A 25,910-nucleotide genomic window follows, 5' to 3' on the forward strand; every position below is an offset into this window, starting at 1 on the left:
AGCTTACCGCCTCAGCACACAGCGGAACACTGACGGACGCTGAAGAGCAAAGAAGAGGAGAGAGGCGGAAAAAAAAGCTGTGAAATGCTGTAAAAGCCGAGCCCGGGGACCAAGGCGCAGGGACGACACAGGGGGACTGTTCTTTCAAAGCATAATTATTATTAAACTCAGCAAACTCCCGCTTTTTGATGCTGTCCACACGGAGGTCTGAGCCAATAACGGACTTATCGGTCGGTTGAACCATGCAGAGGCTGCTGCTCCTGAGTTTGCTGTTGAGTTTTCAAACTGGTAAGGCTGCCTTTTATCCCCTTTTGTTAGCGCACAGCTCACGGAATAATGTGTGAATGTAATGTGTGAAACTACAGAGGCTTTAACTCGGATAGAGAGCCCCTGCGCCTTTTCTGTCGGGGCGATGAGAAGAGACGAGCATATAACGTGATTTCATAGCGTCCCCCACATGAGCCGCAGCAATGGATCACCTCCGGCCTGCGTGCGTGTGTGCGTGTGTGCGCGCGCGCGTGCAGCTTCGTGTGAGCGCGCTCGCGATAGCGTGTCCCTACCGCAGCAATGGATCACCACAAAAAAGCCATATATATTTATATATAAGTGACCTTTGCGTATGACAGCCCCCCCCCCCCCCCCCCCACGTGCAGGACGTGACGGGAATGACAGTGATGGACCAGCGCTGCTCTACATGCCAGCAGCACCTCCACCCTGCTAACGGGGCTCAGTGGCTTGTCTGGCATTGAGACCACCTCCTCCAGTACCTGGTATGAAAGACCGTTTGTATGGTTACCCCCCCCCCCCTCCCAGACAAAAACAGCACCCACTTGGATGCTCCTGTCCTTGCATCCTACCTGTGAGCTTGACACAAAGCCGATTTGCATTTCATTGGGCACAATAAGCAGCCCCCCTCCCTTTCATACCTGCCAGGTAGGCTATTGGTGTGTGATGAGCCATTGGGGGGGGCGATGGCTGTCATTTTTAAAAGCTACCTGTTCGAATGGAGGCCTATTTGTGCATCGTCGTGGACGCGCCTCCAAAGCCTCTCCACAGCCCCCCCCCCACACACACACACACCTCCCCATTGTCTACCTTGGCTGACCGGGAGCGTGCACGCGTCCAGTCCACCACTCCATCATAGGTGGCGGGGGGGGCGGGGGGGGAGTGTTCAGGGGGAGGGAAGGTATGGAAGGGGATGATGTCACCGTGTCTGCCAGGCTTTGTATCGCTCAGCCAGGCTTTTGCCGTACTCTGCATCCCCCCCCCATAGCGTGTTGTTGAGGTTCACATACCGTGAAGAGCGGGCTCCTCTTCATCGGTGCTCCAATCCATGTATGACACAATTTGCTAATATACCCCCCTCCCCGTCCTCCCCGTCCTTCCCTGTTCTCTACATGCTGTCACATGGTGTTGCCCTGTTTGTCCACTCGCAAACTGTTCAGTCCACATGACTAGCTCAGTGACACTGATGATGTTCATGAACACATACACACACACACACGCGCACACACACACACTGATAAACTCTGCCTATTTACGTGCTCAAAGCCATGTGCCCTATTGTCTGTGTAGGAGCCGCTGTAACTGTAAAGTCCGTCATTGCTCGAGCACAAAGACATTTTGCTCCTTCGAAGAAGAGATCAGCGCGCTGCATGTGGAGCTGCGTGTTGTTCAGTTCGATGGGAAATGGTGTAGTAAATGTACGTCCCGGGCTTTTATAAACAACAACAAAGGAGGAGTAAACATAACCCAGAGAGAGCTGGAGTTAATGTGGCCTCAAAAGAGGCGATACTTATCTTAGGTTTTGGGAGCATCTTTCTGAAGAGTCTCAGACTCTTATCTTTTCATTAGACAAGTAAAGCAGCATTTCATGGCCTTTAATTTGCACACACGTAATTGCTTACGAGTGCTAATGATTGAATGGTTAATTAGTCAAGCGGCTAATTAAAGCTTTGGTGAAATCCGAATGTTTTTTTTCTAGTTATTTTCAATTCGGTACGTGGAACAATGCCACTGGTTTGGTATTCATTGAGCATCCCAGCCTCGTATCTACAAACCAACCCGGTCATACGTCCGCCGGTAATGCAGCTGCATAATCGACCATCAGACACACACACACACACACACACACACACACACACACACACACTGCTTTCGCTTCCCTCAGACCAACAGAGCCTTGAGGTAGGACCCATACAGCGGCACCGGCTCGAACCCTGACTCGGACAAAGGTGTCACAGAGACAGTATTCAGATTTGGTGGAGCCAAGACGCGTTAGTGCATTACAGCCCAGCTCTAGTTCTCTATGACCCCCCCCCCTCTTCCCTGTTTCTTCCGACAGATCTGAACATGAGCAGCAGAGAGCCACCTACAGAAACTCCAACTTGTCACTGTCATCTTACGGATCTCATGGGTCATGACTTACACAAATATGCACGGCTGCACGAAACCTCTCTGGAAGCGCCGCGATGCCGGGGGGTTTCGTTGCCATCCAACCATTTTGTGGCGCTGTAGCAAACCGCCCCGAGGATAACTGTGGAGTGACGCATGTAGCGGGGGTCTGTTTTAAATTGTGATCCCAGCACGAGGGAGATGTGGCTCCCTCGGAGCATCGGACCAGTAATACGCAATTTTGAGGCCAAGCTGTTTCTATTTCTTATTTTTAAGCGATCTGAGTGAAGCCCCTTTACTGCGAAGCATCTCCTAATTGACACGAGCCACTGAAAGCAGCCAGTGGACCTGTTTGGGGACCCCGGTCTGGGAATGGAGCCCGTGGTGTCACAGTGCACATCCTCGCCTGTGGTTTCTCATTCAACACATTCTTGGCTCTTCTGTCGCGGCGGGTGTTTGTCCGTGTGCGACATGGCGACCGCTGCTCCCAGCAGACATGTTTGCCCGAAGCGCATTCCAGGGGAAAAGTTAAAAAAAAAAAAAAAAACCTCATCAGAAAACTTTTCATCATCCAACTTTCTGTTATCAAACTCTGAGATGAACAGCTACATGAACGTTTTCTCCAGTGAAGCCCGGAGAATTTAAAAGCCCCGGAGTCTGTTTGTGTTTGACAGGTGCGGGGCATCCGAGTTAAAAAAGACAAAGGGTAAAAAAAAAAAAAAAAACACACACACACTTCCCCCTAAAATGTTCCTTCATGCAGTCCCCCGAACAAGAGAGGAACCCTTCATCACATCTGACTGAATCTATTGGCCTTGTTTTCACAAACCACGCGGCCACATTCTGCAGCGAGGACCGATTTGGGGTGAGGGCCAGGGAGGGGGGAGGGGGGGCGGCTTGCGAAAGAAAGTGGTTTTTGGGGGAGAGGTGCGAGGGAAAGACGGGGGGACAAAGAGGGGGTAATCTTGCGGGCAGGTGGGTGAAGCCTGATGGAGAGTGATTTGACTTCTTTTGGTCTGTTTTAAAAGGTGGGTGAGGTAAAGGGGGAGCCGGTGGGGGGGGGGTTTAGTGAGGAGGGTGCGCTGGATGAAAAGAAAAGCGAGCCGGCGTAGAGGGGGGGGGGGGGGGGGGGGGTCGGGAGGCCAGCGGCTGAGAGAAAGGGACTATTACCCAGGCCTGACTGCCTCCTCAGTGAGGACAGTGAGGCTGCTCGTTCAGACAGAATATGGTCGCGTCCCGGGCTCAAAGGCGACGCAATTCGCCGGGATTGAACCCGCGTCGGAGGGGCCGGCAGAGCTCTCGCCCCGTCCCGCCCTGGCCCGAGGTTAATTGGCTTTGTTCACTTTCTTCTCGGCTTCCTCGCCTTTCTCTCACAAACATGAGCCTCTTTCTAATCATCAGAAGTTTATTTGGTCTCTCTTTCTGTTCCGACTTACTTCTTATTCTCTTTCCCCTCCTAACCCCCGCCCCCCCTCCTCCCCCTGCACACACCATTACTTCTCCTTCTCTTTCCATCTCCCCCTTTCTCTCTCTCTCTCTCTCTCTCTCTTGCTCTCTAATAAGTTCCAGATGTGGTTCCTGCATTCCTCTGGTCGGTGGAGAGAGAAAGAGAAGAAGGGGAGGGGGTGGTATGAGTGGTGGGGAGGCAGTGGGGGAGGGGACAGGAGGAAAGGCACATGAATTAAAACAGGGAGAAGAGGAGCCTGTACTGGGACAAAAACGCACGCACAAACACACACACACACACACACACTTGCAAACGGGGCTTTTTCTTGACCGTGTGTGTGTGCGAGTGTGTGTTAAAGGGAATGGGGGAGGGGTGATGTCGGTCCTGTAACCTCAAAAGTTTTGGGACATTCTCCTCCTTCTATGACCCCCCCCCTCCTCCGTCCTCCCCCTCCCTCCGGAGGAATGTGGCTGAAGCTGATGATGTCACTTCATTTCTCCACTCTCCCAGTCCAGGCTCCTCTACAGGGACACGAGAGGGAGAGACTCGACTTGCTCCATCCATCTTCCCTCTACGATAACAACATTAGGGTCAGCCGACCAACTAAATCGGTTACCACAGAGCGGCGAACGCTCGCCGTGTAATACAACAGCCTGCGGGCTAAATGTCTGCAGATTGCAAATAATGAGTCAACCATCTGTTTGCGGTGATAATCTTCAATGGCTTTGAAATCCAGTCATTAAAACCATTTGGTTTGGATGCATTATTTTGGGCAAAGACTGCCAGATTGCCAACCTAATAATACGCCCTTGAAGCTTACCTTTACATCTCGTCATTTCAACTTAATGGAAGGTTCTACATGGCCGATGACATGTGGGCCAGTGGGGAAGCGTACTGTAGTCCGAGATATAACTCATCATCGAGAGATATCGTGGTTGGCTATTTCAAGCTGAAGAGTGGAAATCATTGCTATTCTGAAAAGATAAAGAAAAGGTTGAGGACCACTACATTAGACCCATTGCCCCCCCCCCCCACATCCTACACCCCTTCCCTTTGCTTTCACAACCTTAAGCGTTTTCGCTATCTACAAAGAAGCCTCCTCTTCAAAGCCACAGAATGCGGTGGCGACGATACTGGCGAGGGGCTCTAAATGGACGTTACTGTGCTCTACGAGGTCAAGGCCTCCGATTTTTATTGGACGGCTCAGAGACAGATGCCAACGAAAGAGGCTACAGCACATACCAATAAAATTAGATTACGCTGGATTGAATTAAAGTAGACCTTGGAGGAGGTGATTTATCAATGGGACGCCGCTTGTAAAATAGTCCCGCCGCTGGATTCCATTACCGGGCCGTGAAAGCTGTCACAGCCGATGGCGCCGATGTTTAGGTGACATTTGGAGGTGGGGTTGCTTTCGGGAACGGGTCGCTGGCCCGAATCAATTGGGAACCACTGCCTTGAATCATGGACTCGTCACGATATCGATCGTGCCAGTTGAATTCTGCGGCGACCCTCTGTGCTACGAGCTGCACGGCGCGCCGCTGCAGAGGGGACGGCTTGAACTGTAGGTATCCTCCTGTCGAAGCTTATCCGCAGGACGGCTATTGTTAGTCCCTGTCACCCTTGGTTACAGCGGAGTCTCCTTTGTCAGCCGCGCGGCATGGTGGCCGCACAAAGGCTCGTGGATTACCAGCGACGGGCCGGCTTTCTAGCACTCGAGCGTATCCGTGTGCCCGTGATGTGTCGGATGCCTCGTTCACAAATTATCATTTTACCCACCGCTGATCCTGGGGTTGCCATGGCCACTGTGTCATTGTGTCAGTGGTCCTCACTGGCTGTAGCTATGGTAACAATATCTGTAACAGGGGTTTGGTTCAAATTAAACTCTTGAGATGTAAAAAAAAAAAAAAAGAAAGCTGGATAGGAAATGAATGTGCACAGCTTTTACGGGACCATGTGCGCTTTCATGCATTAGTATCAAAATGGAGGGACAAAGCTCTGGAGTAATTTCCCTCCCGCCATTTCCAAATAAACGGTTTCTACAGCAACCATTTTGATAGTAATGGAGGGAAGGAACGACGAGGGGGGGGAGTGGTGGAGCGAGAGAGGCAGCTTGCAGGTGGAAAGGTAGCCCGGGAAGGGAATATGGCTGCAGGTGGATGGAAGGCGAAGGATTGATCACTTCTTATAGATGCCTGCCAGACAAAGGGGTGCAAGTGCATGTGGAATGAGAAGGGGGCAAGGCCACAAAGGAGATGAAGAAAGAGAGAGGTTGCTGACCGCTAGTAAGGCAGAGGACGGCGAGGTAAGGTGACAGAAGAAGGCAGCGAGCAGGCAGACAATGCGGCAGACAAAGGGAGGGAGTCTTTCTCTCTGTGGGTCTTTGGCCCCTCTCTGCCCCGATCTTCCCTCTCTGCTCCGTCCCACCTCCAGGAGTCACCTTTGTGTTTGAGTGACACGGTGTCAGCGGACTCAGCGGGACGCCTCCTTTCACTCCCCTCCATCGACGTCTCTCCCTCGCTCCTTTAGCCCCATTGCCATGACGACGGGTTATTATGTCCGTCCTGCTAGGCGGCCATGTTGTTGAAGGATGGCACATGTGGATGAATTCCCACGGTCAAATTAATAGAGGGAGAAACTGCCTGCACTCATGCACTAAGTGTATTACCTTGAAAGGGGAGATGACAACTTATGGATTAGTTGGCTGACAGAACAATAATTAATCCAAATGAACAAAATTATTTGTTCTGTTATTCGTCTGTTTGCAAGAAGAAGTCTATTAAAGTCTAAAAATGAGAATGCCTATTCTCCCTTCATTTATTGCCTTAAACATGACATAACTTATTCAATGCAACAGGAAGTTTATTTAGACCACAAAGCAGGCTTTATGCTTTAGGGATGTAGCTACCTTTTGATTACATGGTTGTTACCCCTGCGTTGTGCGGAGATTGAATGTGTTTTCTTCTCATAACTGTAGTCCTTTCACAGTGCGTTTTCAGATGGTGAAAGTTATTTGTCAGATTGTGTCACAAGATGGCGGCGGCAAAAATACTGTAGTCCACAAACCACTGTGTGAAGTCAGGGAAACGACATCCACTTCCTTAAAAACAGGGACAAAACAAATAACATCATTGTTGACTGGAGGTGAATCAATAATTAGGTCGTGAAAATCATCACACCGGAAAAATGCAACTTCAAAAAAATGTATATTTCATTTTTTAAATTGAATGGTTTATTCAGTTGCCTGGTAGGATTTCTGGAAATTAGATGTAGTATTTTGCCCTCCAAGATAAAAAAAAATATCAAGATAGTCAAGATGCATTGTTTTACAGTGTATTTCTTGCGTGTCTAAATATGTTACATGATAATGCCTACAAGATGCCCAGAGTGATAAAAACAGATGTAGGCTACCGCGCATGAATAATGCATGAATACAATTCCAATGCACATTGCTGCACTGCTGTCACAGCTCCGGGTCGACTCGTTACGAAAACAAACACTGGGTATTTGAACACGTTTTCTGAATGAAAAAGGAGGATCCAGTGGTGAAGACCAAAAGCTCTCCTGCTCACACTGACACGCGCACAGATTTGATCTGACTGATGTATGTACAGTCATCTGCAGAAAAACGGGGGAGGGGGCGAGGGGGGAGTCAATGCCGCATGACTCCCGTGGCTTCAACTTTGTCCTGAAACAATGATGTCATCCTCCCCCGTTACACCTCAGCGCTCTGTGTCTGTGGACCTCGCCGTCTCTTTGTTCCCACTATTCCTGAAGCTCACTTCCCAGCGGCCTCTCGGTAACACCGACGCCTCGGCCTCACGCCGACCACGATATGGAATTAAGACAGATAACAAAATCAATTTGGGGGGCGGATTGACTAACGGTGTAGCGAGTTGGGTTGGTGGGGGTGGGGGTGGGGGGGGGGGGGGGGGGGGAGTGAAAGGGAGAACTAATGAGAGACAAGTGTGGCCGCCTGACTATTAATTGGATCGGTGGATGGAGGATGAGGTCATTGAAAAATGGGTGTACCGGGAGCTGGGGAGGATTTCATCAGAAACCCAGATGCACACACGCGTGCGCTCTCGCAGACACGCTCGTATACAGAAAACTTTCGAGCAGTTCATTTCCACGTCAGCTGTTGCTATGGCGACGCAAGTCTGTGATCCAGTCGAGGCGCAGGATTGGCTGGGGAGGAGCGAGCGAGGGAGGGAGGGGCGGGCAGGGGGGGACTTTGTTGGAGGCATGCAGAGGGGTACGGGGAGGGCGCCAGACACAAAGATAATTACATCGACGCATAACAATCCATACAAATGCCATTTGCTTTAATAGCGTCTGATTTAATGACACCAAATGCCATCAGTGAACATTTCCCAGAACCCTCCACTGCATGCCGTCACTTCCCACCTCGTCTGCTGTCCCGTAGATGGAAGCCAGGCCAGGTTTGCATTTGAATGCTGTTAAGCAAGCTTTGACATTTGCCACCTAACAGCAGGGTGTGTGCCAAATCAAGAGATGCGGAGCTGCATGAGCAGCACACTTGCTAAAAATAGCTACCAAACACCGCTGCACCCTTCGACCCTTTCAGTCATTTCTGGCCACGTATTGACGGTTCATTACCTTGCTTTGAAAAAACACCATCGTGTGGAGCAAGGGGTGCTCCACGGGGCCAATTTGCCGCAGCGGTTCACACTATGGCGGCGTGTCGGCGTGCTTTCGGTGTGTCACCCCGCCAAGCGGTGCATGCGCTCGCCTCCGGCTTTGTGTCAGCTTTGACAAGCCGAGGTTGGCGTCACAGGGTCTGCGGGGGTGGTTGTCCTAGGCCCCGGCTTAATCCTAATCCCTTTCTAAACTTTGACTACGTTTGTATTTAATCCTAGACTAAACTGAGATCCATTCCCAACAGACCCCGGAGATGCTGTGCTGCGGCTCCGAGTCCGAGTCTCTGTGTAATCCGTGTGCAGGAAACCACCTCTACATGTCGATTATATGTCTGGGGTTGTGTTTGTGTGTGCTGGTTAGCCCATGTGGTGACGGTTAGGTCCTCCGGCGCTGCTTGTTTTTGTTTGTGCGGGTGTGTTCGCGTGGTCACGGTCGCGGCTCCCCGGGACCGTGGTCTTTGAGTGGACCGGGTGCTCGGAGTCTCCTGCTAGTGTCTTGGGGATCAGTGGCTCAAGGAAATCAGGACACACTCTAAATTTGTCGCTGCCGCATAACCCACATAATGAAAGAATACAAGCTCCCTCACACACACACACACACACACACACACTCTTGCATTGCGTTTATTTTAACTGCTTTCTGCACGTGATTCCTTCGTTAAGCACGCACACACAAGCACATACAGTCATGTTGAAAAGTGTTAACTGGGCGATATGGAAATCAGAAGGCGATGAACACATGTTTAAATGAGTCAGTGTTTTCAGTGCTCTGCCTTTGCGTGGTTGTTTTTTTTTTTCACTGCAGATTGTGTAGCCTACACTCGGGAGGGTTCAGTTCGGATTATGTTTGTGGTTTACTGAGGCAGTTGAGGGAATACCTCCAGCTAGCATATCTGAGGTGGTGGAGGAAAGGATTTGCTTGCCCTCAGGCTATTGTCAGGTTTGCGTGGTGGTTTAAACCCAGCTAAACTCTCTTTACACTCGTGAATGTATGGGAAAAGGCTTTTCTTGCTTTTTAAGATAGTATAAATCCTCACTGTATATTCCAGTAATTAGTGTTAGACAGGGGAGTTTTATTAGATGAAGGTGCATACAGGAAATGAAAGCAAAAAAAAAGAATCCTAATGTCTAGAACCTTTTTGTTTATGGTAATTTTACTGATCCAGCATTATGTAACTTAAATAAATAACCCCTAGAATGGGCCTGGGACATTTATATACCAGATTTCTCTGAAAAATAAACAGGTGAGATAAGCAGCATCCCATGTCTGGAGGAGGTGGAGAAGGTGAAGCACCCCCTAAAGACCGAGCTTCATAATATTTTTTTACTTATGTAAGAAGCGTCACACGTGATTACATGCATGCTGAGAATTTCATTCTTCAGCTCATTATTTTGGCAGCTGTTCTCAATGAAACCGCTCAGACGGACTGCACACTACCCCCCCCCCCCCCCCCCCCCCTCCATCACCAAATTGCAGAAACAGATCTGGTGAGCACATCAGTGAAGCATTTTGACAGCTAAAGAGACACACAATGTCAAAAGAGTTGTAGACAATTAAATAAGTAGGAGAAAACAACGGCGCTCATTCTGAATTCAAATCCAAGGCTAAGATATTCGCCATGCTAACTCATCATTGAACACCCCTAATTAACTCCACAGAAATGCAATAACACTCAGCCAAACTCTCTTTTGGTCCTTTCACTGTTTGATTTAAATAGACTCTTTTAATAGACTCATTAAGTTAGACGTTAAGACTTTACTAACCTCTTGGTGCTATTGGGCTAAAAAACGAAAATCTCTGCCGATCACTGTTTTCAATGCTTTGCCCAATCCTAGTATTGTTCAAGCAAGCCATTGTAAATTAAAATGTTTTGAGACATAACAGTAAAGCCTCAACAGAATGCAAACACCACCATCTTGATCAACTCTGTAAACTTTGTTTATCTTCAATATTAATTAATCATACATCAACATTTAAAGATTGTGAAAAAAGGGATACTTTGCTTTAGTGAAATAGGCTTGTATAAGGTACCTCTCCATCGTTTAGGTGAATGCCATATTCAGAAGGCTTTCACCATTTTTCTGACAGGCCCAGACAGTTGTTGTTGTTGTTGTATCCATATGTCCTTACAGCCACCAGACTTTGAGCCGTGGTGTTTTTTGGGGTTGTGAAAACATACATTGTTGTGGTGTTTTGCCAGTGTTTACCGCTAGTAATTCTTTTTGAAATATATGCCATTATTTTCATAGCCAATTACTGTTGCTACGTTGGCTTTGTTGATCTTATTAATCCAGTTAACTTGGTTGATCCTCAGGGAGCAAATTAAGAGCCGCTATTATTATTATTTCTGGTTCAGTGCTAAATTATTCTAGGTATGCGTGCTGCAAACCTCCATCCGCATCGGATTCCATTTTCACCGTGTATCCTTGCCCATCTCCTTTATCTTCAGAATATTAATGTGCTGCACTGTCAGAAGCCATTGTTATGATTGGTAAGGAAATCTTTTTGCATGACTGGCTTCCTTTTGCGTTATCTTACCTCTGCAAATTGCACCAAATCGGACATGATGGGGAGAGAGGGCACGCCTGTGTACGTGGAAGAGATGGGAACCGTGAGGGATAGGGGCCGAGGGTCAGGATGGGGGAGGCGGGGGACGTGGGGTCCACAAGAGGCATATGAAAGTTGTTAAAAAATAGTGCGAGAGATGGGAACCTTCAGCAAAGCGCTGGAGGGCTCAGAGGGAGAAGTGTGAGGGAATGAGGGAGGGAGTCTATGTGAGGGAAAGGGGGGGGAGGGGGCAAGTGTTAAAAAAAAGTGGAGAGGACAAGTGAGAAGGAGGGATGTAAATGGTAGGAGGGGAAGAAAAGGGAGTGAGGGAAAAAAAGTGAGAAAAGAGAGACGGGTGAGCAGGGTGGGGGGAGAGAGAAAGTGCTGGAGGGCTGATATTTAATGTGATAAATGAGTTCTGACAGTCCGCCTCTAACCCCCTTCCAACCAGCGAGGAGGAACACAGAAATAGAAAGCATTATGGGTAAGAGCACGTGTACGCCATAATGCACGGATACAGAAAGGAGGGGGTGCATACGGTACGCACTGTAGTGAAGGAGAAGAAGGGGGGGAATCAGTGCAGGCAAAAGGAAATTCATACACAGCATCATGGCTGTACAAAGGAAGGGAGGAGCGAGGGGGGGGGGGGTGCATAAGGAGGAGAGAAGTTAAGCAATGTGGGTAAAGGACATACAACAGTAGAGAAAGAGAGAGAGACAAAAGAAGGGGAGAGCTAATGGTTGAGGAGGTTGTGTGTGTGTGTGTGTGTGATAGGGTTACTACTATGCAGCATCGGGCTACTGATTTACTGTACGAATCGTCCACAGTGTCCGGCTCTCCTCTACTGTTGGGGGTGTTGTGTCTTCAGGGGGCGGCTAATTACAACTTGTCCTCGTTGCGCGGAACAAAGGCGCAGGGGGCTCTCTCTCTTGTCCCTCCTCGTACTGGACTGGTCTGCCTGCTGGGATGGAGGACTGCAGACTGGAGGGAGAGCGTCCAGGAGACAATGACCACCACTGTAGTTTGGGTTTGCGGAGTGGAAGCCTGGGAGATGACTCATAGGGAGGAATAAAGTAGGGGGAGAAAGAGAGACGGGGGCGTGGGGGGAAGGGGGGGGGGGGGGCAGAGAGTTTTTAAGAAATGAAAGTCAGGCCCAAGAAGAGAAGGAGAAGAGAAGGAGAAGACCCTATGGCCACGTCTGTTTGATCTCCCAGCTCCGCTCTCCTGACTCAGCGTTATCCACCTCTTCCCCTTTGTCTTCCCTCTTCCTCTTTCTCCTTCTTTCCTGATTTCCCCCTTGTTTGACACCTCCGTCTTTCCGCGCCGCCCGGTTAAAGATTGTAAGCCAAAGATGCGATCAAAGATGGAATTCCATTTCCTGCCGCGGGGGGGGGGGCAGAATTCAATCAATTTACCATAAAACCATGGCTACAATAATATGCTAATGCATGTGGTTGATTTTATAGTAGCGAATTGCAAAAAAATGACAAACTTGACAAACCCTTCTCTCCCATTTCCCATCCTCTGTCTGTCTCTCCAGTGTGGACAGCGAGGTTCTCTCAGGAGCCGGCAGACCAGTCGGTGGTGCGGGGCCAGAGGGTGCTCCTGTCCTGTGTTGTCTTCAACTACTCGGGCATTGTTCAGTGGACCAAAGATGGCCTGGCTCTGGGCATCGGAGAGGACCTGCGGGGTGAGACATCACACTCGGGCTTCCTTCACTCCTTTCAGCATTTTACTCAAATCCCCTTTTCGCAAAGCTGATGCTGATACTTTTGGATGGAAGCTGCTGGTGGCGGACTTGAGTTCTTTCTGGTTCTCTCTGAAACCGCAACTGCAAAGACGCCTCGGCGCTTGATCGCTACGCCACATTTCAGAAGGCTGAGGGGCGACATATGTTAAATGTATGGTGTCTACAGTGTCTCAGCTGCAACATCTGCAGGGCTCCTCAACTGTGCTCATACTGAAACCACGGAGCTCCCCCACGTAACATTTAGGGGCTATAAGACTGGATCCAGCTTCAGACCTGACGAATACTACAAATGCACAAACACCACTGATATAACATGCATGCCAACTATACTTTTGATACCAAGTGCTGTTCATCCGCGGCCACTTGTGTAGCCCGAGGCGTTTTGGACCAGGAACCAGACTAAGAACCCTGTAGCAGCCACAGTTGGCACTTCAGCTCCATACTTGTTAGCTATAGGTTTATTGTAACAATAAGCACTAAACAACTAGCTATGATGAGGGTGCAAACGGCTCGCTCCTATCTCAAAGGCCTTAACTAATAGTTAAAAAAAATGTATATATATAGTATATGTACTGTATACAGTCTTTAGTAAAATATTCCTTGACGGAGCCAACGGTGCCATTTAATGTTTTACAGACGTGGTTATTTTTTTCCCCCCCAAACAGCCTTTTGAGTGGCCCACTGTGACGTTGCGTGCATGTTACTGCGATGGGAAATGTATGCTGACTAAATGTGTTTGAAGTTACAGCTAGATGGAGGCAGCCAGGAGACAAAAGCGTGCTCTTACGCGGGCTGGTGGCCGCCTCCTTCTGCACGATTCAGCCGACGGCATATGGGAAGCTCTTCGCTCCCTCGGGCACATTTTACAGATTGACACCCTTCAACTCGGTCAGGAAGCATCACGTCATCATCTCACTGTCGCATCGACAGTGGGCGACATCAACTTATAACCGTTAAAAGTCTTATCTATTTTTAATGAGAGTCTGAACCAACCAACTGATTTGTGTACAGCCCTCATTCCATCATACAGCTGCCCTCACTTCTGACTCTGCAGGACCTTTCCGGTCTGATTTATTAAGTCTCCTGCCAGTCTGTGTGCCAACCACAATCTAACCACACAGCTTGTCTTTTTGACAAAACTGGGGGGACTGATGCGTCTCATCGCTCCACGGATGCATTTTCTGTATTGCACTGATTAGACCAAAGGGTGCCGTGCAATTACGGGTTGGAGCCAGTGGGCGCATTTTGAACTGATTGGTCCAGAGGGAGACTGCATCATTCGGGACATGCTGTTGCCTTGTGTTTGGTTGATGTGGTTTTGTTTTGTTATGTATTTATTTTCCACCCCTTTCCTCTTGCATCCTTTAACCATGGTTTATTTATTTTCCTTTCCTTTATTTTTTACTTCCATTCTTCTCCTCATCCACTGTATTCTATGACTTTGGCCTTCATTAGCCTTTCCTTCTGTCCTCTCCTTTGGGCTCCTCCTCCCCTGTCACGCTGTTCCTCTGCGACCTCCTCCTTTATGCTCCCATGTCCCTCTCTCTCTTTTGCACTGAGCTTACTCTCTCCTATTCTCCATTTAACTTCACATCCATGTCTCCCTCCTCACTCTCACCGTGCTTGACACACTCTCCGTTAATGCGCTCCGCTTTCTCTCTGTCAACGCTTCTGTCCCTTCTTTCGCTCCTCCTCCCAGTCCTCGTCTGTCCTGTCTCCATTCCTCCTGCCCCTCTCTTTCTTCTGCCTTTCTTTCTTTGAATCATATTGTTACTGTTATGGTCCAGTGCTTCAAGCTTTTAAATAAAAAACCTGAATGAACGCTGGCCACTTGGTGCATACACACACACACACAGTTGTGAGTTTGTGTATAAAGCTCTGTCCCTCTGCCACCCCCCCCACCCCCCCCGCGCGCCCCTTCCCGCTCTCTGGGCTTTTCATACGTTTTTCTCGCTCTCAACATTTCACATGCAAATGCACATAAGCACACACACTGACACGCATGCATACAGAAGCAAGGACACACAAGGTTAGGCAAGCAGCCAGATGAAATGGGGGTCGGGGGGGTGGGGGGGCTGCACATGGAGACGACATAGCAAATTTCACATGCAATCTACGGCTGGGCAGCAAACAAATCTGCACCATGGACTGGAGTCGCTTTGAGTCCTCTAAAACGTTGCTGCTGTCATAATGCATTCATCCTTTACCCTGCTGGTGAGAGAGAGCATGGATGCCACCTAACGGTGAGAACGTATGACAGTGACACAGCTGGGCTGTGTGGTGGATGGGGGAAGGGAGAAGAGGGATCAGAGAGGAAGGGCCCTGTGTGTTTGATTGTGTGTGTGTGTGTGTGTGTGTCGTGTGAATGTGTAGGTTAGGACACCCAAGTGTGTTTGTGAATGTCAATGACACTGTGTGTCCATGCATCGCTCTGGAGTCGAATCTACTCCATTCATGAAACTGACCTGATGTTTCTGTCAGAATAAACTACCCCGCGCTGCCTGATGTCATGTTTTATTTTGTTTTATCACATGGCTATGTGGGGATACCGAGTGACAAATTAAAAGTTTAGGTTTGAGAGTTTAAATAATATAGATTGATTTTTGTGAGGGAATGTAAAGCTAAAACTGCAGAAGGCTAAATAAATCCATCTGAGTCCCTTTAATGTAATAATATTAATAATACATTTAATTTAGTGTTCTCGGTTAATAATTCTTAAAGACGCTTTACAAGATTTAAAATCATTGTCTAGAGCTTCCTACAGAAAAACGTAAAACACACAGCCTTAGTGAGATATTAAAAGAGTTTTCATTTTAGTTGAATAAAAAAACTGTAAATAGATATTAAAAGCCACCTGTCAGATATAACGTCAGTCCAAAGTGGATCTTATGTGTGTGATCTTGTCTTATTAACTGAAACTAATATGCCTGTCTCTGTGTCCCAGCCTGGCCCAGGTACCGCGTGCTGCGCGTGCAGGAGTTGGGCCAGTACAACCTGGAGATCTTGTCTGCTGATCTGTCTGATGACTCCCTGTACGAGTGCCAGGCCCCCGATGCCGCCCTGAGGTCCAGGAGGGCCAAACTTACCGTGCTCAGTGCGTGTTTGTCAGCGCACATCTCCATTGAAAGCATGTGACATGTTGCGTGTGTTTCTAACGCTCTCTTCTCCCCGCCCCAGTCCCCCCAGACAACCCAGTTATCGATGGGGGTCCGGAGGTGTTGCTGAATGCGGGGGAGTCCTACAACCTGAGCTGCGTGTCCCGAGGGGCCAAACCCCCTTCTATGATCGAGTGGCTTAAAGACGGTCTACCTGTGGATGGGGCTGCCAGCACCACTGTGAGGCCGCATGCACACGTGAACACGCGCGTTCATGAAGCATTTCTGCGGTATTTTATCCGGCTCAAATGTTTGAGCAATACCTTTCTGCCTCTGGTCATCAGGAGGTGCTTCCGGACAGGAAGAGGGTGACCACGCATAGCTACCTGCCCATCCAGCCCGTCGACTCCGACACCGGGAGGAACTACAGCTGTGTGGCCACCAACCTGGCTGTTCCCACGGGAAAAAGCACAACGGTCACCCTCAACGTTCATCGTAAGCAATGAAGTTATACGGCGATGATTGTAATCCAAGAACTATATATTCATTACATTCCCAGTGCAAGAAGAATGCCCTTTTATCTCTATATACAGTTACACCACCCTGCTAATTACCTCTTACATTTTTTACATTTCGCACTAATTAAAAGCCACATGGCGTCCTATTGTGAAACGTAAAACATCTGCCAGCCGCTGAATGTTTTATAGATATGACTAAGTAATGCATAGCAGCCATTTTGTAACAAACCGGAATGCAGCGTTTATTAGATGCTTTAAGGCTGCCGTTGTGTGAGTCTCTCTCTCTCTCTCTCTCTCACTCCTTCTCTTCCAGATTCCCCGACAGTGACCTTGTCCATCGAGCCTCGCTCTGTCCTGGAGGGGGACAGAGTCACCTTCACCTGCCAGGCTCACGCCAACCCTCCTATTATGGGCTACAGGTCTGCATCCACGCACAGACACATTTGTTTGAAAAGTCTTGATGGCGGGAGATTTATGTGACAGCAAATGACTATTTGCTATGTGAAGATTTGTGGAGTAATGTCTACTTGAACAGAGGAAGAGTTGATTCGTGTCCCAAATATGGCAGGCTTCATTCAGTGATTGCAAATAATCAAACCAGTGCGTGAAGCTGTTGTAGACAGACATGCTCCGAATTCAATTTAAAGAATATTTCATCCGATTTTTGTTACAAATGGATGTGGTTTGTGTTTCTCCATTTTGAAAGAAGTGGTGTTCATGTTTTCCTTGTGTATAACCTTTTAACCCTAGTTGGGCCAAGGGCGGCGTGGTGCTACAGGGCGCCAGGGAGAGCGTGTTCACCACCAAGGCCGACCACTCCTTCTTCACCGAGCCTGTCTCATGTCTGGTTTTCAACGCTGTGGGAAAGACCAACGTCAGCATCCTGGTAGACGTTCACTGTGAGTCACACAATACTCATCTCACCTCGCTCACTCGTCATGGCCCACTTCACTCGCTCCAGTGTGGAGTCAGATGATTAAAACACACCATTGATGTGCTTCCTCTGAGTCCTTTGGCGTTATTACCCATTGCTCAACAAGGATCATCTCTCTGTTTCTGTGTTTCTCCAGTCGGTCCAATTCTGTTGGTGGAGCCGCAGCCAAAAACAGTAGACGTTGACTCTGATGTCACCCTAAACTGCAAATGGGCTGGGAACCCTCCTCTCACACTTACCTGGTTCAAAAAGGGTTCGAACATGGTAAGAAGCTAAGAGCCCATGCATTCTTGTAGTCATAATGTTCTTACAGTTCACTCTATTATCTCCGGTGTTTAGAAATGCATCCTTTCTTGCAGTGGCATGTTGGTACAGACAGGTTTCTATGCCACAGTTGGACCAAACAGGTGTAGCACAGTGAAAGCAACTTGCCTCATGGACTGACATACACCTATGTCTAATCCTCTATCTAATCCGTCTTGTCCTGGTATCTCTTTGCCTCTAGTTGTATCATATTTATATTATATTTTCCCACAGCTAATTCCAATAATTACAAATAGATGTGGTTGCTAGGGCAACTGTAAAACCTTTATGATAGGGTTAAAAGAGGATGTGCAATTTTGTATTGTTAACCAGTCAGCGTAGGGGAACAATGGCCACACGTGCAGATATGCAGCATGATCAGTGCAATACATTAGCCTCCCTTCTACTTGTGTCCATGTGGGTTTCAATTTTGTTTATCTCTGTCTTGTTCATATTTGTGTCCTTTTTTCCCTTCGCCACAGGTTCTGAGTAACAGCAACCAGCTGTATCTGAAGTCAGTGAGCCAGGCGGATGCCGGCCAGTATGTGTGTAAGGCCATCGTCCCGCGGATAGGAGTAGGAGAGACGGAGGTCACACTCACCGTCAACGGTTAGAAAACATCCATTCAATTAATGGTTCACTGCCTGTGGAAAAGAAATGTCCAAAGTGGTGGCCATTTATTTGGACGAAAACACCAGGCTTGAATATGTAGTTATCATTTTCTTGTTAGTAATTTATTATATTTCTCTCCTTCCCATGCACTTGTATGTCCTCTCACGTTTCACCCAATGCAGGTCCCCCCATCATCTCCAGTGATGCCGTCCAGTATGCTGTGAAAGGAGAGAGAGGAGAGGTCAAATGCTACATAGCCAGCACACCACCTCCAGATAAGATTGTAAGTGAAAGCCCAAGACACTTTGAGAAAAGGAAATACTGGCATCAAACCAGCAATGATGATTTTAGCCAAGAATCAATTATTCAGACGTAAGAAACAGACACAGAAGAAAAAGCTTTGATCACATGGAGTTCTGAGGTCTGACAGTGATTTGTCTTTCGGTGTTCCTAAATGGCTCCACTCCTGCACAGTAAAGGCTTTTAGCCACTGTCCCCCATTCATTTTGAGTGGTGACTCACCCTTAAACTCTCACAGAATTGTCCCTTCCTTGCCATCACATAAACAAACCAACACTAACAGTAAGCCGCTCCACTTTCAGCTCCTGCGTCAGAAATCAGACCAGATGCTTTCCCCGCTCGGCCGTATCACAGAGAAGCAGAAGTAGTAGTTCCTCTGTGACTGATCCATCCTGACTCACAGTGCACGCTCCTAATGCGAGCGACGGAGGTTGGGACAGGGAAGATTATGAAATATAAAGGAGTGGAGAGGAACAGTTGTCCCGGTAAACGCCACAGCCAAGAGACTCTCCTTTTATGGAATAAATGGGCAGATTATGGGAACATGTGGGTTTATGCATAATTAACTTCGCTTTAGTACATTACTTCATTGCTGAATAATACAGCTGCTTTTAGTGGCTTTAAAATTGGAGACTGTTCAAGATTCACACCAGCTACGTCATCCCCACCCACCCCCACCTCAGCCTGCAGCATCACACAGGCTGTTGCCAGTCTTAGCAAGTCACGCACAGAGTATGTCTACATGTGGGGGGTGTAAATTCCTTCCCCCTCATTAATGAATAGATCTACAATTCTGTTTTATTTTCTGTTTTCATCCTGAATGAGATATTGTAAAATTGGCTCCAAACAAATGTAAAACAGAGGAGGAGAAATAACCTGTTCCAGCATTGATGAACACAAAGAGAAATGTGTCGTGGATGATGATCAGGTAGGGGGGGCACGTGCGTACGGTGCGCTTGACCTGGTCCCCCTGGTCTAACGCATGCGCTCACTCACAGAGTGAGACCCCCAATGGACTGATCGGGAATAGCAGCTGCTATTATAGAAATACAATTTATGTCTTGCCGTAATTCTCAAAATAGCAACGCCATACTAATAAGGCCGCACTGGACCCCCCTGCCCGCCTTGAGTCTGACACCTGTGATGTGGGGGATTTATTGGTAGAGGGCCTGTGTAGTAACCATTCATTTATGATCAAATCTATCAAAATAAAAATCTATTCGGGCATGAAAGAGCGAATAGAATTTTTACAGAACTTACTCACGGAGAAGTCAACCCTCCCAAATAGCACTCATTGTGATATAATCTAATATGGCCCTCTGTGTGTGTGTGTGTGTGTGTGTGTGTGTTTTCTGCAGGTCTGGGCGTGGAAGGAGAACGTGTGGGAGAAGGAGAAGGGGACGCTGCTGGAGAGGTACACGGTGGAGCAGAGCAAATCGTCTGCCGAGGGGGGCGGCGTCCTCTCCACCCTCACCATCAACAACGTGATGGAGTCAGACTTCCTGTCCAACTACAACTGCACGGCCTGGAACTCGTTCGGCCCGGGCACCATGATCATCACATTGGAGGAGACGGGTGTGTTTTATGTTATCTACATTTTCAATTTCTCTAGCTCGGACAAGACAGCATGTAATATTTCCATCCGGAAAAAAGCAAAGGAGACAACGGCTGGGTTTACAATGACAACGAATTACATCTTGGACAAAGGTTTATAGGTTTCTGTATTGTTAAGAAAAAAGAGAACCCCCCTTTCCACTTTATTTGTTTATCATATGTAATTTAGGTTAGAAAGATTGTTTTCCATTAAGATCTAGATTGTGAAGCTATTGGCAGACATAAAATGGCATCTTAACTGAACTCTTTTTCCCTTCCCTTATTCCAGAGGAAGTCCCGGTGGGGATCATAGCTGGTGGGACGGTGGGCTCTACCATCCTGCTGTTCATCTTTCTGCTGGTCCTCGTTTTGATCTTCTACCGGCAGCGCAAAGGCAGTGAGTCATTTCTCCATGTGCTCCACACATGCACCATAAAGACCAGTACATGCACAGTACACGTTTACATGTTTGTCATCATCACGAGACCATATCATCCGCAGCAGACCAAAGAAAATCCAACCCCCCCAATCCCCCAGCTTGTGAAAACACACCGGCCGCGGCGCGTGTGTCCAGCTGTATTCAACCTTTTGCCGTGTTTTGCTTCCAGGTCGGCGCGGGGTCACGCTGGGTAAGCCCGACATCAAGGTGGAGACGATAAACAAGGAGACCCACAGCTTAGAGGAGGACTCCGGCAGCGTGTCCACGGCTTCGCGCATGGTCAAGGCCATGTACTCGGTGAGAAGCGGCGGGATACGTGTGCCTCGGGCCGCACACTGTTTACACAGCCTGTGGTTGTAGAAAAGAAAAACCTCACATTAACTTAGTCACCTCTCCCTACACCGCACCTTTTGGACTAAAAACAAACTGTGTTTTCCCCTGTAATCACTCCTTTTAACACTTTGAATTCCATTTTCTCTTTTCCTGTCATACTCTGTTGCCTCCTTCCCTCTTCCGTTTTGTTATGACACATTCTCTCCTCCTTTTTGGTTTTGTTTTGTTTTTTGACGGTTTAGTTTCTCCCCTCTGTGTCCTTCTCTCCTTCCAATCAGCCCTTTAAAGATGACATAGAGCTCAAGTCTGACCTCCGCAGCGACACCCTGGACACCCGCCAGGAGTATGACCTGAAGGTGAGCTCATTAAAAACCTGTTTGCGTCAAATCCGGAAGCAGATTGTTTACCAAATCCAAACTAGCTGGCGCTTTATGCCAAAAGCCAAAATGATTCAGTGAGGTGGTGTAGTACCTACATACCTACCTGTTTTAGCTTTACCTACCTATTTAATACCTATTCCACTCCACTGTACATACTATATACCTATTTCACTCATTTTCACTAAATATACTGACATACACTGAATATACTTGTATTGTGCACTTCTTCATTTCTTTTCTTTTTTTCTATTTAATTCAATATGTTCGGCTCTGCTATTGTATTGTGCATTTTTAATGACTGTATTGCTGCTACTGCTACACACAAATTTTCCCCGGGGGAATTAATAAAATACATACTCTCTGAGTAACAGTTACAGAAACTCTACTCCGATGACACCGTCATTGCAGCTACGGGTAGCTAGCGACCCATCTACCTACCAACAAATAATATATTGTTCATAGTTTGAAGTTAAAAAGTTTGATACTGTAGTTTGAAGCCAAATGTTTTGTATATATTTATATTCACACTATACTTTAGAAAGTTCCTATATTGTTCAAGATGCAGAAAAACATTTGCCGTGGCAATAAACAGACGTCAATCATTGTTTTGTGCTTTTACATTTTTATTTTATTTATTTATATGTAATCCCAAATGATAATTGATTTGGTCTCAAAAAGTATTTATCCTTCTTTCTGTCCTCTAAATGAGTGACCTTTAAACTTAGTGTTTGAAATTGCCCTCAACATCTGTGACAATACTAGAGAAGAATATTTTAGAAAAATATATTTTTGCAGTTTCTTTTGTTGCTGCAGGCCCTTTTCTTCTCTTCCCCTCACGCTCAGTCCAGGGCACTGTGCAGATTTACTGATCGCTTAAAGGGTTGTCTCTCTGATTTTAAAGACGCAAAACAAAACAATTGGAAATTTTTTTTAACGATGAAGGCTGTTAAGGCATACCCTGCCCATTCAGATGGCATGAATCATTTATATACGTTTTGACACTGTGGGGCTGCGATTAGCTGATGAATGTATTTTCACGCGTAAAGCTGCCAAAATGTTCGGTTGAACACCCCCTGCATGAATATTTTGTGAGGGGCAAACACCAGCCCTCCAGGCTGAGTGCTGCCCTGGATCACTTTGAAGAAGCACAGACATGAATCCACCCCAGGTGATGGTTAGATCACCCTCTGACAACAGCCGCAGTAAGACTTTATTTCCCCTTTCCCCGCTGCCTGAAGCAACAAAGCAGTGAGACAAAGTTGTGTGGGGGTAAAGTTGGGTAGATTAGAGGCAATGAGGGGCCAGAACCACGTTAGAAATAAAAGCAGAACAATATGATGCGCGTGTAGTGAGGAGGGAGTGCGTCCTTCCCGTAACCACACAATCGTGTTGTGTTGTTGAGGGAAGGACGTGTTCAACCACACAATGTGGGCAGGGAACCACCCTGCTGGGGAGGCCAGGAATAAAGTCATGAAAGCAGAAAAGAATTACAATTTTGTAACCCATTTATCTCGTCCAAAAATACATTTTGGACACTGGCGTATGAAAAATATATTCATACCTCTTGTTAATGCCTACTCTGTGCTTCTGCCTCTTGCTGTTCTTCTCTGCCTCTGTCCTCTGTCAGGACCCCACCAATGGCTACTACAACGTGCGAGCCTCCACCCACGATGAAGGGCGCCCTGCCTCCCGCTCCACCTTGCACTATTCCGACTACCGCTCCCCCGCGGGGACACCGGGGGGGGCGGCATCTATCAGCAGCAGTGCCGGGGGCTCAGGAGCCACGGCCAGCGGAGGAGCCCCGGGTCCCCCAGGCCCCCTCACCTCTCCGGGCCGCCCGCAGGCTTGCTATGACCCCCGCCCCCCCTCCAGACTGTCCCACATCAGCTACGCCCAGTTCAACACCTTCACCCGCGCAGGCCAGAGCCAGCAGCAGCAGCAGCAGCAGCAGCCGCCACCTAACCCCTCAGTGGCCAGCGACTTCCCGGGAGACTGCAGCCTCCTGGACTCCACCTCCCAGCTGGCCTACGACAACTACGGATACCCCTCGCACTACCAGACCTACCGCATGGGCTTCGCCCCGTCCAGCCTGGCCACGCTGGAGGCCTGCCCATCCTATGAGATGTACGGGTTGGGATCCGGGGTGGGACCAGGGGTGGGACCAGGGGTGGGACCAGGGGTGGGACCAGGGGTGGGACCCGTAGTGGGACCCGGGGTGGGCCCCGGCTTGGGGGGCCCGGGGGTCGCCGTGGGTCCCGGAGGTCCCGCTCCCTCAGGATCAGAGACTGGACTAGGGAAGTACGGCAGCTCCACTCGCTTCTCCTACACCTCGCAACACTCTGACTACTCCCACAGCCGACACACACAGAGGATGCAGACTCATGTGTGAGGCGGAGGGACGCAGAAGACCCTCACAGTCCAAGCGGAGCATGAGGAAGCATCTTATAAATAGAGTCACATGCAGAAACACACACGATCCTAGATTCACACGCACACATGTGCACACACCAACGCAGACACATACTGCAAAAACATCACACGCAGATACACCCATGCACAGAGCCCGAAGACCCGTGCCCACGAGACACAGATAAACAAGAGACTAGCGGTAAAGAAGGAGCTTTAGTGAGACAGGGATGGGAAATTCCACACAATTTTGAATTCCCTCACTCCCGATGTGTTTGTATATGCTCTGAAAGAGCGGTCGGCGAAAGTCACAATCAAGACTGGGACAGAACGCAAGAAGCAGAGGGGACGAGCGTACGCAGATCTTTTGCTATGAACTGACTTTGTAAATGATGAACGAGGAAGAACTGACTGACTGTCAAATAGGTTAAAAGCTGATCCAGTGGAAGTCATTTCTGGCCATCATCTTTTTTTTTCTCCCCCCGCTGGTTATCTTAATCAATCCTCGTAGAGCACATGTATAATATCCCAGAATGCCCTTCTGTACAGTGGTACGTGCCATTACACCTGTTGGGCGAGTGTGTTGTGGCTCGGATGGGGGTTGGATGGCGTTGTCATCGGTTTGCACTGCATCTACAGTATTCATGCTTAGACGTCCCTTATCTATATCTGTGTAATGTCTTCTTTTCATTTGCACACCAGACTAAAGCTTTGTATTCTATTTTTTAACATTACAGAATTATTTTTGTCAGTGTAAAACATGTAATGTGTATGTACGGACCAAACGTTTGAACGTGAGGCTGCTTAACCCGGTCGTCTGCCTGGGTGCGTTTTGTCAACAGCAGAGCCTGAATTTTAGGCAGGTTATATCGGTGCATATAAGAAACCTAGTGCCAAGTGTTCATATTGTTTCTTCACCTTAGACCATGTATATGCAGTAGATGCTCCTTCTATTGGTGACTGTTGCTTTCCAAAGCAGGCTTGCGGCCTTGACTCATTCCCAGACATTTTTCGTAGGCTGGTGTTCTTTTTTCTTTTGAGCTCCCAACTACAAGTGTGTTGCAGAGACAGAGAGAAAAATACGGATGTTGGATTTAGAACTGAGTGGCCTTACAGGGGATCATGTCGCACATTTCCATTTTGAATCATTCCTCATCGTCTGTCTGCCAAAAAAACAACAAAAAAAACGGCCGGAGGAGAATGTGTATGAAGAGGTTCAATGAAGGCTTGTCCACAATATTGACGTGTAGTACTGTATGACTGCGAGTGTGTGGGTGTGCGAGTGTGAGAGAGAGATCAAGAAGGAGCGTGCGGGCATTGGCACGCACACGGCTTTGTACAGTGTGTTTGTATGGAAGTGTGAATGACTGCGTATGGGAAGCATACTGTAAACACGCAGCGCTCGACTCGAGGAGTGTGCGTGCGGCTGTTGTGTGCATGCCTGTGTGTATACAGTATGTGTGTGTGCATGACTGTGTTTTAAGTGTGCGAGTGTGTGTTTCAATATATGTCCACATCATTTTCTCTCAAAATCCTGTACTTTTATACCTCTGGTAGGACTGTATCCTGTATTATTGTGTCTTTGAATTTAGAAAAATCCAATGTTAATCTTATTGTACTGTTCTTCGTAGCAGAGACAACTGTTCAAAAGATGTACAACAAACATTATCAAACTCTCATTTTTTAATTTCATTATCTTCAATATTTTTTAAAAATGGTATGTAATTATTTTTCCACAGTATTACATAAATAAAAGCACTGTTTTTTTATAGAATCATAGTGTTTGGAGTGGTGTTTGGGAAGGTTGGGATGAGCAAGTACCATTAACATCCTATGTACTGATTACTGATAAGTATGGGCTCCAACTAATATAACTGTTAGGTATTTTAGGACTTGAGTGAGTATTAATTCGTTGAATATCCAAATCAATTATACAGTGTGATAATGTGTGTTTTGTGTTATCATTCTATATGAAGCGAAGAGGATGTTTCTTGGGACCGCAATTTAAAGACGCAGGTAATCAGTAATAAGTGCCAATATCATTTTTTTTTTAAATTAGTATTACCTTTAAGGATTCCTGTATTTATTGTATAAGATAGTTACTTTATTTAGACGTACGTCTACATACGTCATTTTAGTCAAATTAAAACTAAAGAATTTCAGAAAAAAGTGCACTACAAATTATGAACGACCAAGC

The 25,910-nt window shown here is 47.6% G+C and overlaps 1 protein-coding gene across 2 annotated transcripts; it reads left to right on the top strand.

Annotated features, from left to right (window-relative positions):
- Positions 1–25,487, top strand: kirrel1a (kirre like nephrin family adhesion molecule 1a). 2 transcript variants are annotated; one of them, XM_037479257.2, is made up of 15 exons: positions 1–288; positions 12,591–12,740; positions 15,745–15,894; positions 15,978–16,135; positions 16,240–16,390; positions 16,727–16,832; positions 17,164–17,312; positions 17,484–17,611; positions 18,133–18,259; positions 18,445–18,545; positions 19,921–20,137; positions 20,445–20,552; positions 20,764–20,891; positions 21,170–21,283; positions 22,935–25,487. In XM_037479257.2, exons 1-15 carry the CDS (start codon positions 243–245, stop codon positions 23,694–23,696), a joined length of 2,595 nt encoding a protein of 864 aa, XP_037335154.2. In that variant the 5' UTR covers positions 1–242; the 3' UTR covers positions 23,697–25,487. The 2 variants fall into 2 exon arrangements, with proteins under 2 accessions (XP_037335154.2, XP_037335155.2); XM_037479258.2 differs by having other exon boundaries at positions 21,206–21,283.
- The last annotated feature ends 423 nt before the right edge of the window (positions 25,488–25,910 follow it).

Source organism: Pungitius pungitius, chromosome 1 (genome assembly GCF_949316345.1).
Source record: "Pungitius pungitius chromosome 1, fPunPun2.1, whole genome shotgun sequence".
Taxonomy (NCBI): domain Eukaryota; kingdom Metazoa; phylum Chordata; class Actinopteri; order Perciformes; family Gasterosteidae; genus Pungitius; species Pungitius pungitius.

Excerpts from the sequence above, each read along its gene's own strand:
- kirrel1a (XM_037479257.2), top strand. The coding sequence starts at position 243 with ATGCAGAGGCTGCTGCTCCTGAGTTTGCTGTTGAGTTTTCAAACTG. Across the intron at positions 15,895-15,977 it reads GGCCAAACTTACCGTGCTCA|TCCCCCCAGACAACCCAGTT; the intron begins GTGCGTGTTTGT and ends TCCCCGCCCCAG. Across the intron at positions 16,833-17,163 it reads CCTCCTATTATGGGCTACAG|TTGGGCCAAGGGCGGCGTGG; the intron begins GTCTGCATCCAC and ends TTTTAACCCTAG.